Source organism: Sitophilus oryzae, unplaced genomic scaffold, assembly GCF_002938485.1.
Source record: "Sitophilus oryzae breed Bouriz unplaced genomic scaffold, Soryzae_2.0 scaffold_466_pilon_pilon, whole genome shotgun sequence".
Taxonomy (NCBI): Eukaryota; Metazoa; Arthropoda; class Insecta; order Coleoptera; family Curculionidae; genus Sitophilus; species Sitophilus oryzae.
Window position 1 is genome coordinate 2,986,228 of NW_022147047.1, and position 15,342 is coordinate 3,001,569.

Here is a 15,342-nt window from a genome sequence, read left to right on the forward strand (position 1 = left end):
AACGAAGTTACAGGGTGGTCAAAAGTACCGCTAATACCTTCGAGAAGAGGATGGACAAAAGGATGCTCGAGTTCCCCCAGATGTAACATTTGCTAAAGTTTTTTAAATATCGGTAATATCCTGTAATATCTATATCACATGTGGTTGTAAATAAGATATTTTAAGCAATTACAAAAATAAAAAAAAATTGTTTAATTCCTTTTATTTATTCACCCCGTTTATCAAACTAGAGTAATAAATAAACAATTTACTACCGTGAAACCCAACCCTGGCCAGGGCCGTACTACCGATAAGGCTGCCATTGTGAATCACCTTACGAAATATCAAATTCATCGCTGCCAGGGCCAAGGCCTAAGGTAATCTCTCGATCCCTTCCAAGAGGAGCGACTTTGAAAAAAATGTTACGTAGCCGTACGCTTATGCAGCTCGGCAATCGTATAAAAAATAATGGTTCCTTGTCGCCTTCCGTCAATTCGTTGCGTGCGGTGTCCAAACAAGAGTACTACCCGCTCTGTCACTTGATTTTAAAACAAGAAAAAAACCAAAACAAACCGGAAAAATGAACCAATTCAAACAAGAAAGGGTTTTCATAGTGTTAGTGATTGTTTTTTGTGTTTTATTGGAACATATTCAAAGTGTACCTTTACAGGTAAGTACTTTTTAGTTGATCCGTTTCGATTTAATTTGAATTTTGGCGGAATTATTCGGTTCTTCGGATGGAGATGATTTATTTAAAATGGAACACCCTGTATATTATTGTATTTTTGGCTCTCTTTGCGACCATCTTACATAACCCTAGAATATGAGTAAATATGTTTTGATAGTTACGGAGATATTCATGAATAAAAAAAAAAATATATATATATATATATATATATATATATATATATATATATATATATATATATATATATATATATATATATATATATATATATATATATATATATATATATATATATATCTAAGGTGTACCATATTTCGTTCGCGTCGAATTAATCATTTGTAATGGTGATGATAAAGCAAAGCAAGAATTTCCATTAACATACAAACTGGATAAAATTTTCTCACATTTATGTCAGCATGAGAAAAAACAATATGGCGATATTATTATAATAACTTGGTAATATTTGAGGGGTAGTTTCATCTCGTTGGAATTTGACTTTCGAAAAATCCGTTTGCCAAAAATAAGCTTTTTACGTCAAGCAGTTTAAGCAGAATCGTGGTTAAGAAACTACCCAACTTTTTGGAACAGCCTGTATGATTTTTTAAAAAATATCAAAATATGTAAAAAAACAAAATAAATTATGCTTGTCCAAGCGTTTTCCCGAAAGACTAACCGTTTTTTAAATAACAAATATTGTAATATTTGAGGGGCGTTTTCACCCTCTTGGAATTTGAGATTCGTGAAACCCCTCCTTATCGAACCTCTACACCCCACAGTCAATCCGTTTGTCAAAAATCAGCTTTAAACGTCAAGCAGTTTAAGCAGAATCGTGATTACTCAATGGTCATATTTTATGAAACACCCTGCATAAATTTATAAAAACTCTAAAAATATGTAAAATAACAAAATAAAATATACGTGTTCAAGAGTTTTTCCGAAAAACTCACCGGTTTTTAAATAAAAAATATTTTAATATTTGAGGGATAGTTTCACCCCCTTAGAATTCGAGTTTCGAAAAATCCCTTCTTATCGAACCTCTACACCCTAAAGTCAATCTGTTTTCCAAAAATCAGCTTTTTACGTCAAGCGCTTTAAGCAGGATCGTGATTAATCAATGGCCAGATTTTTCGAAACACCCCGTATACATTTTTAAAAAATCTTAAAATATGTAAAAAAACAAAATAAAATATACGTGTTTAAGTGTTTTTTCGGAAACTTGACCGTTTTTTAAATAAAAAATATTGTAATATTTAAGGGATGGTTTCACCCACTTGGAACTGGAATTTCGAAAAATCCCTTCTTATCGAAACTCTACAGCCTAGAATCAACCTGTATGCCAAAATTGAGCTTCTTACGTTGAGTGGTTTGAGCAGGATCGTGATTAATCAGTATGTCAGTCACTTAAGGATTTTATTATATTAGTATAGATTTATCAGCTCTTTTAAAAAAATTATTAAAAATACAAGAAGTGTTCTGATATCAAAACTATATTAGGTATTTATTTTAGATGGCCTGTACTTGCTTTGCTATACCTATCGTATTCTGAAATCATACAGGATGTTCAAAATTCTGAGCCAAACTTTCTAAAATATGAAATAATTTTTTTTCGTTTTTTTAAATATTAAAAAATTAACTTTTTTTATATTTAAAGTATTTTAAATGTTTAACGGTTTTGCAGATTTTCGCGGGTTTATAATTTCATATGGCGTTTTCCACAGAAATTTTTTTATCAAAACCACCCAATGATTTTTCTCTCGTATTTTACCGTTGAAAGAACCATATGAGATAATAGCTTTGTTCGGGTTCTTGTTATTACCGACTCTGAACCGTTGTAGAACTCTGCAGCGCATGCGCAAATGAAATGTCTTCATATTTCCTTCTGCGCATACGCATCACAGTTCTAGGACGGTTCAGAATCGGTAATAAGAAAAACCCGAAGTAAGCTAATACCGCGAATATCTGCCAAACCGTTAAAATTTTTGAAATACACTAAAGACAAAAAATGTTAATTTTTTAATTCTCTATTTAAAAAAAATAATTTTATATTTTACAAAGTTTGCCGTAGAATTTTGAACACCCTGTATGATTTAAGGTTACGATATTTATAGTAAAGTAAATATAGATCATCTAAAGTAAATGCCTAATATAGTTTTGATTTCAGGACAGTTCTTGTATTTTTAATAATTTTTTAAGAAAGGCTAAAAATATATATATTTTTTATTTACTTATTAATATCTCTGAAACTATCGAAATATATTTACTCATATCTTAGGATTATGCAAATTAATCTGAAAAGAAGCCAAAAATGCAATAATATACAGGGTGTTTCATTAAAAAAAATAATTCCGATCCACTCGCATTTTTTTGAGCCACCCGGAGGATGCTAAAATATTTTCCTTAAATACATCCTAGTACATATTTTAGGTTTGCACTTAAGCAAACTTTCAAGATTCCCAAGTTTTTTATTCTAGGATGTCCTTTGCTCCATAGCCGAACCCTGTAGATATTTATAATATTACATTAATGCAGTTGACATAGTTTTTTTAAACAATACACCACTTATACCTATACAGCTTGAAAATCTCTGCAGTGGAAAATTGTTTGATGTGCTAATTCCGAAGCCACAATAATTTAGTTATTATCTTTATTATCATTATTCACATTTAAACATAGTTATTAACAGGAAATTTTTATAAAAAAAAATATTTTTTTTAGAATGAAACAAGACATAGAAGATCAGCAAGTCAATGCAATTGTGGTAAGTTTTATATAAATTAAAAAAAATACTATATCTGATTCATTACCAAACCACATATTAGGGCAAACTAGATCTACAGGGTGGTCCGAACTGTATTCCGGAAACTTCGGCAGCACATTCTGCAAATAAAAATAAGTAAAAAAGTTCGTATAAATGCATGTCCAAAAATGCTTAGTTTCGGAGATACAGGGTGTAGAAATTTCGATTTTTTTCCAAGTAATTCCTGATGTAATGTCAATATTTGGATAAAAATTGGTGTCTGGGAGTTTTTTAACATGAGAAATTTGATTTTGATGTCAATATGACTCCTATTTGTATGGGGCGCCACCTACACGTGTTTTTACTGTATTACTCGTAGCGATTTTTACTAAGAGACCTTTTTTACGTAAAAAATGTCACAAATGTATATTTTTTTACTCAGTATTTTTATACAGGTACAGGTTGCTTCAGAAATTATTTGGAAAAAATCGAAATAAAAATGAAACTTCTACACCCTGTATCTTCGAAACTAAGCATTTTAGGACATACATTTATACGGACTTTTTTACTTATTTTTGTCTGCAGAATATGCTGCTGAAGTTTCCGGAATACAGTTCGGACCACCCTGTATATTAAGTAGAGTTAAAGAACATATGACTCAGATAACATATGGTAGACCGGATAAATCTTGCGATGCTCAGCATATTAACATTCAGGCGATAAAGATCATTGTATAAGATATTAATAATTAAACAAGACGCAAATTACAGGCAATTTGATGCATATGAAAGTCTAATTCCTCCAGTTTCCTGTTCCTATTGCTCCAGTTTCGGTAATTAATTATTAAATCGGTTGCTTTTGATTCTCTTGGCTAGTTCTGCCACGCTTGGTCGGCGCCAACTGAGCGCCTATATAAACGCTCCATTTGTAGATATTAGTTTAGTTCTAATCAGCTGCTGATGATTTGTGTGTTTTGGTATATTGTGGTGACCTAGTGTTTTATTTTGCCATTCTATTCTATTATAACCAACAACAAATTACATTTGTTGTAGTGATGGGCAAAACTGTTATTTTTAGATAACAGTTGAAACTGTTATAGTTATTTATAAAAAACAGCTTAAAATAACAGCTTAAAAATAACAGGTTTCTTTATTTTACTGCTAAATATCTGAAAGAGTATGGAGACGGTCATCGCCAGGCGTATTAACGCAGTTGCAAGTTGCAACAATGACGTGTTCGGTGGTAGTATTTCCAGGGTGTCAAAACATTTCTAAATATCGATTGTTATCTAAAATACCTCTCTAAAAACGGTGGTTATTTACAAATAAGCGCTGTTTACAAATTGCGATATAAAAAAAGCCAAAATTCGGCCACTCGTCTATAGTATATACCTACGCCCTAGATCCTGAATTGCGTAGCAGTGTACAGGGTGTATCTCACTCGACGGGCGAGAAGCTCTTAGTTATGATTTTACCATTTGCGGTCAAAAAATAGCAGTATAAGAAAATGTGTAGTATATTCTTCATAAGTAAACCAACTACACACTTCGAAAGTTCGAGTTCGAATTAATTTTACACTTAAACTAGCGTGTACCCGCGACTTCGTTCGCGTCGAATTTATAATTTCTAATGGTGATGATAAAGCAAAACAAGAATTTCCATTAACATACAAACTGGATAAAATTTTCTCACATTTGCCAAAAATAAGCTTTCTAACGTCGAGCAGTTTAAAGCAGAATCGTGGTTAATCAATTACTCAACTTTTTGGAACACCCTGTATGATTTTTTAAAAATTTCAAAATATGTAAAAAAAAAAAACAAAATAAATTATGCGTGTCCAGGCGTTTTTCCCGAAAGACTAACCGTTTTTAAATAACAAATTTTGTAATATTTGAGGGGCGTTTTCACCCCTGTTGGAATTTGAGATTCGAGAAACCCCTCCTTATCGAACCTCAACCCCACAGTCAATCCGTTTGCAAAAATCAGCTTTAAACGTCCAGCAGTTTAAGCAGAATAGTGATTACTCAATGGTTATATTTTATGAAACACCCTGTATATATTTTAAAAATCTCTAAAATATGTAAAACAACATATTAAAATATACGTGTTTTAAGAGTTTTTCCGAAAAACTCACCGGTTTTAAATAAAAATATTCTAATACTTCAGAGTAGTTTCACCCCCTTAGAATTCGAGTTTCGAAAAATCCCTTCTTATCGAACCTCTACACACTAAAGTCAATCCGTTTTCCAAAAATCAGCTTTTTTACGTCAAGGGCTTTAAGCAGGATCGTGATTAATCAATGACCAGATTTTTCAAAAACACCCTGTATACATTTTTAAAAATCTTAAAATATTATTCTGAAAATTTTTCAGAATAAATATATACCTAAATATTGAAACTTAATAAGTAAGTACTGAAACATACAGCGCCATAATATCTCGACCTCCGTCCGTTATGCTTGTAACAGGTTGAAACAGAATGTATCTAAAACAACTGATGCGTTATTCCCCAACCTGTTTCGAACCTCCATCGACAATCGACCGATGCAGCAGCGTTCCTTTTCCACACCTATTATCTCGTCCGCCGCCCTGTTATGCTTGTAACAGGTTGAAAAACAACATATCTAAAATGACTGCTTCTCCAACCCGTTGCGAGCCTCCATCGACAATCGACCGATGCAGCAGCGTTCCTTTCCCACTCCTGTTATCTCCACCGCCAGGCGTTATGCCCGCAACTGTTTCAAAAAACCTGCTTCTTTTATATCCTATTATTTTTAAGCTGTTGTAAATACGACCATTGACGGTATCGGTATCGACCGAAGCAGCTACGTTCGTCGTAGCGCTTTCGTCACTCCGTTGTCCGTTGTCTCGCCGCCTGTATCGATGGTTGACGAAATAACATGTTTTCCATCCATACTAGTTGTTTTTTGGAATTGCTTCGAGCAGCATAGAATTTCGAGGTGATGCAGAGCGCCAACTTCGTTTTTCCTTTCACGAGCGGCCGATCTCTACGTGTCGTTATTTTATATCTGTTATTTTTTAGAAGTAGTAACGGTTGCGTTATGTTATTTATAAATAATTGTTATAAAATAACAGATAGTTAAATAACAACCCATCACTAATTTGTTGACAGATGGTTTTTTTCTTGTAGATTGCGGAATGGTCAGAAGACAGATGCGGGTAGTGGGAGGAAACATTACAAGATTGCACGAATTCCCTTGGATCGCTGGATTGAGCCACGGTGGAGAGTACCACTGTGGAGCTGCTCTTATATCCAGAAAACATCTGATAACTGCAGCACATTGTGTGAATGGGTAAATATGACCATGTTTTTTTTTTGGTAATTTCCGTGATAGTAATTTTAATGAAATAAGAAGTAAAGTCTAAATATTCTTATTTTAAAATTTTCTAGAAATACCATAGATTTCTAGCTTAGTAACTGCAACACGGATATATCTTTTGTAAAGAACTCGAATCTAGAGATTGTGATATAACCACTAGGGTTCAGAACGGGGATATCACTAATGTGTATTACGGGTACTCGAAACTACCACGAAATGACTTGAAAGAAAATGATTTAAGACAAGTACTAAATCAATTGAACTTTATGTTGAAACTGCTTTAAGATTTAAATCTTTTTGAATTTACATATGACTTAGGACTTTGATTGATTTTTTAGCAGCTCTGATGACTGCAACTGGCAGTAACTTAGATGAGATCGATGTTTCATCATCATCATCATTTTTAGCTTATTCAACCATTTCCAATTATGATGTAGTCTCCCTCACATATTTAGATACTTTCTTTGAAGTTGGGCCAATTGTTGGCTATGCGGTTCTAATTTATCCCTGCTAATTCTAATATCATGGTCCTATCTCAAGTTTGGTCTTCCTCTAGGTCTTGATTCCTCGTGGGTACCATGCTATTAAATGCTGTATTTTTGGTGGTCCATCTGTTGTCTGTTCATTTGAAAAACGCTTTTACCATCTTTTGACGGGAGATGCATTAATATCTCACCGACACTTTACGACATCGTCTGTAGATATAGAAGAAGTTTTGCTTGCCGTATCGGTGAGAACCAGCCCCTGGACAGCCCACCTGATGAAGGGTAGGCCCAGAAACCGGTTGTGGGAGTGGAGCTTGGTTCCCCCCTTTACGACAAGCAAAACAATTTTCTTTTTACTTTTTAGTTTTTTTTTTAAATTTTTTCTCTACTTTCGATTTTTCGAAATTATATATATATATATATATATATATATATATATATATATATATATATATATATATATGTATATATATATTTTTATCTTATATAAATAGAGAATGTGTCCAATGTAATTGATACATATTATGCAATTAGATTTGACGTAAGGGACCTATCAGTGACGCTTGGCGACCATGACCGGACATCAGCAGACCGATTCAATCACATAGAGGTGAGGAGACTGAGATCTGTCAAAAAGCACGAACATTTTGACGTGTCCACGTACAACAACGACATCGCCATATTGGAAATGGACATACCGATCAGTTTCAGTGACAAAATGAATCCTGTATGCCTGCCAAATGCCGGTAAGTAACATAGAAGGTTTAAAATATATTTTTTTGATTGGATACTTCCGAGGATCTGTCAAAATTTACTATTTACTATACTAAACACTAGTGCATTGTTTTATTAGGAGTAAAAATGATACCTCTGGTGGCGAGGCTGTAAATTTGACTTTGTGCTCCAAAGCGAGGCACAAAAAAAGTTCATTCTTCAATGTCACAAATAATTTTTTTAACAATTTCTAATGTATCAATATAAAAAGTTACAGTTGGGGGTTGGAACCTTTGGTGTTACATAGCAAAATAAAACACTAAATCACCACAATACACCAAAGCACTTTTACTTTTACACTGGACGCGCGTTACGCTACTACCGTGTAAGTAATAATACATTGTACCGTAAGTAATAATACATATCAGTGAGTCTTTTTAAATAAGTGCAAATATTTTCAGGGCTGGTAGATCTCGAGAAAATAAACATATTTTCTCTTTACCGTTTTTCAAATAAGTCCAAAATAACAGAGTTATTTTATTTTGAAAATTTCCAAAAATTTTTTTTTTGCTTAAATTTTGAGAACCACGGATCTTTTCTTGGTTTTCTTTTTTGTAAATCTAATCTATTAACCATGTTGCCATATTATCAAGAAATTATGTTTTTTAACTAAAAGTATATCCAAAAATTTTTTCAAAAAATTCCAAATTTTCGAAAAAAAAAATTATAATCGCGTTTCTTGGGCCGAAATATGCTACCCCTAAAAATATTTTCACTTATTTAAAACTCATCCTGTATATCGAGCAACAATGGGTACACTATACTTAGCTTCAATTTACTGAGATTACCGAAGATTGTTCTTACTTAAATCAAGGAAACTCTTTGATTTCTCTCGGTCGTTCTGAGAAATTTCTTCGAGTATTACAGTTAGTGGTTGGAACGTTTAATGTTACAACAGGAAAATAAAACACTAATTCACTACAACACACCAAAACAATTTACTTTTGCACTGGACAACACATGATTAAAACAGTTTTAATCATCTGCCGATGAATGAAGGTCCTCTGCCTTTCAGTTTTCTATTTTTTTCTTATTATTAGAAAGAAAAATTCATATCTCGGTATCCACTATTTGGAAAACTATGTTAGAAAAAATGCAATAATTTTTTGTTTCAATGTACCCAAACATAACAACAAAAGTTTAAAACATTTCTTTGTTCATAGACACTCAAATTTGTACAAATTTTCCCGAAATTCAAAAAATAAATTGGAATTGTTTTCGAAATATTAATCAAAAACTTAAAATTATTGTGCCTTGAAGTTTGACGATGAATATTTTTTAAACGGTCAATTTAATCGACTAATCATAAGAAACCTTTTTTGTAGAGCAGTGAATTTACCACAAAACCATGAGTTGCTCGTATCATGATGATTTTTTGTTAACGCGTTATAAAATTCACGAGAAAAAAGAAATCTGCACTAAAATAATTAAACTTCAACCTTTAATAACTTTCGAAGAGTGAGGTTTACGAAAAAATTGTGAGAGACCTTTTTTGTAGAGAATTCAATTTCCTATAAATATGTGAGACGAGATATTTTTTCCAAATAATAGAAAACTGAAAGGCACAGGACCTTCCTATTCAAATTAAAAGCTCATACTTGGAGTGAATTTTTTTGAGTGTCTACCAATCTTTTTTTCAAAGTATAAAAAGAAAAACATAGTCGATGTTTTTGATGTAATTTGATTTGATTTCTTTTTTTGTAGATTTTGTAGATTACAGTGGTAGAGTCGGCATAATCGCAGGATGGGGCAAAACAGAAGAACGCGGTGACACTTCCGACGTCCTCAGGAAAGTCGCCGTTCCAGTCTGGAGCAAACAGGAATGCTACAACTCCGGATACGGTGAAAGGAAGATTTCCGAAAATATGTTTTGCGCCGGCTACGTCGAAGGACAAATTGACGCATGTCAAGTAAATGAAAATAAATTTAACATCAGCGGCGTGCGGTGACAATTATAGGCGGGGAAGCGAATCGGTAAAAAACCCTATTTCGAGACATTACTTTTAAACACGCATACATCACAAACACAGTCGAAATTATTGTCCACAAGTCGAGGAAGGCGGCCTTATTATTATTAAATTTGTCGTTTGCGTTCGAGGTCAATAACACCTACATGAAGGAGGGATAGGCGACCGGCGGCGATTTCCAGGCGCGCATCCATGCGGTAAAAGGCTAATTAAATTTACTACGTTTATGTAAGGTTTCAAATAAATAATTTTAACAAATTAAATTAATCTTTTGTTATAAAGTAACAGTATTATTAACGTTTAACTATTTATTTTTTTTATCTTTAAAAAGTTTAGGGAAGCGGTGCTTCCCCCGCTTCCATGCACCGCACGCCGCTGTTTAACATACATTTTTATTTTTTATTCATATTTTTCTTTTAAGGGAGATAGCGGTGGTCCTTTGCAACTCAGCAACAGCCTGGGTGATATGGAAATCATTGGTAATTATGAATGATATATTTATTTTGAGTGATTCTTCGTAAACAAAAAAAAATAATTATTGTTGTTTGTGTTTGGCGCCAGGTGTCGTGTCATGGGGTAGAGGATGTGCCAGACCAAACTTGCCAGGAATCTACACCAAAGTAGCTAACTATCTTCATTGGATTGAAGAACAACTCGAAGGCGACTGCATATGTCAAAAAGGAGGAAGATTTTTTTAAGACATCTGTACAAATCAGAGGGGTAAAAGCATGTCACGTATAAAAATTAGACTAACAAATATACACTTACTGGCACGAAAAACGGGCACAATAAAATTTTGATATATTTTAAAGTTTTATTTGTTGTGTTTTAGAGGACCGAGATTGATAAATGTTTGATAAATGTTTGATAAATGTTTGATAAATGTTTAAGCAATTTGTAGCTAAACTACTTGACTTTTTAGTGTCTCTTCCTATTAAAGTAAGATTTCAGAGCGATCAGACATAACTTATTTTTACAAGGATGAAACCTTAGGCTCTCAGTAGTGTTCTCATGTGCTTTGAATACCGGTGTGTTTGTGTGGGGTTCGCCCTGTGAAACCTTGGCAGATACCAAATGAGAAAGGTAACTAAAAGAAATAAATGAACTTTACTTATTTTTACATGTCTGATTTTTACATATGTTATTAAGTCAGCTATTATAAAGTTATATTTAATCAGTCAGACAATTTGTAACGACCAAACATCCTCTAAACACAAAATATTATTCAACTGTGACTATGAGCGCGGGAGAACTATGGGTTTCCGAGTAGGGAATGCAATCCCGCACCACAATCTCAATCCCGCAAACCCGCGGGATTAAAATAATCAATCCCGCGGATCCGCAAAACTGCGGGACTGTAAGCAATAGTCATACATTTGGTCCTAAATGGTACAAAAAGCATTGTACATTTTGCATAGGCCCACAATATATTGATATAGCGTGTATCTTAAACTAGCTATACAGAAATTTGGACCGATTTATACAGGGTGTTCAAAAAATATATTTAATATTAAATAAACTTAAATTTTATTACAATTTATCTACTTAATTTATAAATAAAAATATTATTAATTATATTATGTTGAAGTTTTTTAACTTGTGTTAGTTATCTGCTTTTAGATACACTCTATATCAATAATTTTTTGGCATATGGAGAATGTACAAAACTTTTTGTACCACTTAGGACCATATATATGACTAAAAATGCATATTTTTAGAAAAAAGTCAATTTTCCTTATAATAAAAAAAATTAAAAAATCGATCAAATTGTTTTTTTCTAATTTCAATACAGATTAGTCGTACTTGGTAAAAATTTCGATTTTTTAAAACTCGTAAATTTGCGGTAAAAAGATTCATGACCAAATTTTTACTCTCTTATAATGTATATGAGAATTCGCTAAATATATTTTCGAAAACCAATAGCAACTTAATCACAATAGATGCATCTAAAACCTGGTCCAAACCGCATTCCAAAATCTTTTTTAGTTCAAGAGATATTCAACTTTAAATTTACCCTAAAATTTTGCTTGTGCCGATAATAATGTCCGGCAGTTTATTTGACGAAATTGTCCACAAGTACTAGTTAAACGGGTCCCCCGGGTTTCGAGCGTCGACTCATCGGTCCGGAATGAAGGGGTTTGACCTTGATCGAGATCGATTCGGTTACCCAGTAGTAATGTGCCAATCCCGCGGATTCCCCATGATAAATCCCGCAACTTCGATCCCGCGGAATCTAAGAGGGATCCCGCATTTGCGGGATCCAGCATTGACGGGATGGCATTCCCTATTTCCGAGTAAAGTATTTAAATATTTTAAAAATACTTACTGCTTTCGATTTAATATTTTTGCATCTCTATTTAACTACTGTTTTTTAAAGTAATAATTAATAATTATCAAAGTAAATTAATTTATTGAATATAAACTACTCAAAACAATTATGGCATATTTTCTAAAAAAAATATTAATTTGAAACACAAGACACCTAAGACACCTTGAATTCTCTGACTTACGTTTTTAAATAGTTTGGTAAGAGGAAATATTGGAAACTAAGCCTGGGCAAACATGCAATTCTTAGTCGGCCAACTATTTAGTTGCAGATTTGTAAACAATATAATTCTTATGGAGCCGTGCTCACATGCAATCAAATAGTCGGCCGATCGGCTCCATAAGTATGTATTATTGTCCATAAGTATGCAAAAATATTAAATCGAAAGCAGTATTTTTAAAATATTTAAATACTTTACTCGGGAAACGCATAGTTCCCCCGCGCTCATAGTCACGGCTGAATATTTTTTGTGTTTAGAGGATGTTTGGTCATTACAATCTGTCTGACTGATTAAATATATCTTTATAATAGCTGTCTTAATAACATATGTAAAAATCAGCACATGAGAGCACTACCTAAGGTTTCATCTTAGTGAAAATAAGTTATGTCTGATCGCTCTGGGATCTTACTCTATTATAAATGGGTCGATGGCCCAAAAGCAAAGGTATGCTAAAATTGCTCTAAATCGTTACTGTCTTATTCAAAAACGAATACTTCGAATAACACTCAAGCTATTGAGATGAATCAAAAAACAAACTAGGGAAAAAAGATATGTACCTAGAAAATAAATTAATTTTTAAATTCCTTGCTTTGTTAACATATTCCACAGGGCGTTTCAAACTTTTACCAAAATATCAACATTTTGTTTTCCCTCGTATAATAGAAAGATGCGAACTTTCATTTTTAATTTAGAAAGAGATACATACTGCTTAAAAAATCATCAAAATCGGCCAACTAGAACAAAATATATTAAACTTAAAAATACATTAAATTTTTTTTAAGGTGGCCGATTTTGTGTAGTACAGAAAGGTTTTTCTATTTATGTTATAGAGTAGGTAATAATATTCTAAAATTATTTATCAAGATAAATTAGTTTTGTAATGATTAAGAAGTATTTTTTGGTAATTTGTAGGTAAAAATGTAGGACTCTCATAGAACAAAACCAATCCAGTTGAAAGAAACAAGAAGGTTACAAATAGAATACAATGGAAATAAAAAAATAAAAATACGTAAAAAAAATTGACAAATGAATCAATACTGCGGAACAAATAAAAAAAATCTTTTAGTAAACGATACTAAATGGCAGGTATATAAGTTTAGTTTTAAACAATATTTGTTTTTGGTCGGTAATTCTATACGTGCAAGTAAAAAATAATAATTGGAGATAAATATTCAAATACACACACAAAAAAAACTCGTTAAACATTTTGTCCAAGTTATTGAAATTACTATTTTAATTATTACTTTATTCAGTCTCTAATTATTATTATATTGTATTACCTATATATGTGTTGTTGATAGGTACTATTTATTTAATTTTCTGTAAATTTACGGTTTTTTTGGGTTTGTTATAAGATTATTTAATAATTACTGTATTAAATAGTCTTAGAAAAGTCACAAAAATGCCTTTCAGTGTTTGATGTTCTAGAGAATTTAATACAAATATTAAATTATTTGATATTTATAGGACATAAAAAGAGCAATATTTGCGATATTTTATAAGAAAAAGCTTTAAAATATTTGACAGATATTTAACTTTCTTATAACTAAAACAGACTTAAAACATTATTCACTTCCTATAAATTGATAATTTTTAACTGGGTTAAGGACTGTCCTTACTGTCACAATGGAACTTGTTGACAATATAAATGCATTTCTCATTGATAATTTCTAAAAAGATACACAGGAAGCTTTTAGGAACTACCAATATAATACTATATCCCTATTGTATTAAAATTAATATAATTTAATGTGTCTTTAACCCTGAATTTTTGATATCAGTTTGCGTAACAATCAGACAAGGTCGATATCGAACTGTACAGTATGTCCCCGGATCGTCTTTATAAGAGAAAAAACATTTTTATTATCAGTTTGAAATAAAAAAAAAGACATTTTTTGAAATTTTTGAAATTGAAAAAGTATTAGCGGAATTAATTATATTAGAATACCCAAAAAAACATATAAAGAATGCATTTTTTTCGAAATGTTAATAATATACCGGGTGTTTCTCAAAAGTGGCTCACACCTATAACTTTCTTATTTTTTCAGACAAAAAACGAGATTTGGTACATTAGTATATTTGTATATTCATAACAAAATCAAATAGATACATATTCGTGAAAAAATGTTTTTTTTTCCAAATATACTAATGAGCTCATTGTTCCATTTGAAAAAACTGAGATATGATTAAAAATAAAATTAGGGCATCTTTTAACCAGCCAGGACAAGACACGAGAGACATTAGATGATCAAAACTATTTTCCTAAGGCTCCTTAATTAAAAGTTAGTGTTTTTAACACAGCGATAGCATTCTAGATTGAAATTTAAAATACGATTTTTTTAAAGCGAAAGTGTCAAAAGTTGACATGTGATAATACCCAGAGTATCATTTGTTATCGAATAAAGTAAAAAAATACCAAGGGTGCCATTTAAAAATCAAAAGTTGTGGTCACTTATAGTGAAACAGGAAGTAAAAGAAGAAAATTGAATACGTCAATCAATCCTTATTTATGTCATATAACTAACAAACCAACTGTCGTTTTTTTATCTGAAAAAATAAAAAAGTTATAGGGGTGAGCCACTTTTGAGAAACACCCGGTATATTTTCGTTTTGTTAAGACCATCAGTGGACATACTGTATATATTTATAGACTGGATGTCCTCTACAAAAAATATTTACATATTTATACAGAGATACAGAGCGATCCTTAAATATGTCCAGTAACTTAAAGGCAATTCTTCAGATACTTTGACATAAAAAAGTATTTGTAAATATACAGGGTGATCGAAAAAAATCATTTTTATAAATATATGTAATGCAGCGAAAG

The 15,342-nt window shown here is 32.0% G+C and overlaps 1 protein-coding gene across 1 annotated transcript; it reads left to right on the forward strand.

The window, feature by feature from the left end:
- The first annotated feature begins 433 nt into the window (after window positions 1–433).
- LOC115886025 (proclotting enzyme-like) lies at window positions 434–14,724 on the forward strand. The gene is made up of 8 exons (XM_030905055.1): window positions 434–649; window positions 3,383–3,425; window positions 6,554–6,716; window positions 7,763–7,974; window positions 9,707–9,912; window positions 10,391–10,448; window positions 10,531–10,689; window positions 13,428–14,724. The coding sequence occupies exons 1-7, from the start codon at window positions 560–562 to the stop codon at window positions 10,665–10,667; spliced, it is 909 nt and encodes a 302-aa protein (XP_030760915.1). The 5' UTR covers window positions 434–559; the 3' UTR covers window positions 10,668–10,689; window positions 13,428–14,724.
- The last annotated feature ends 618 nt before the right edge of the window (window positions 14,725–15,342 follow it).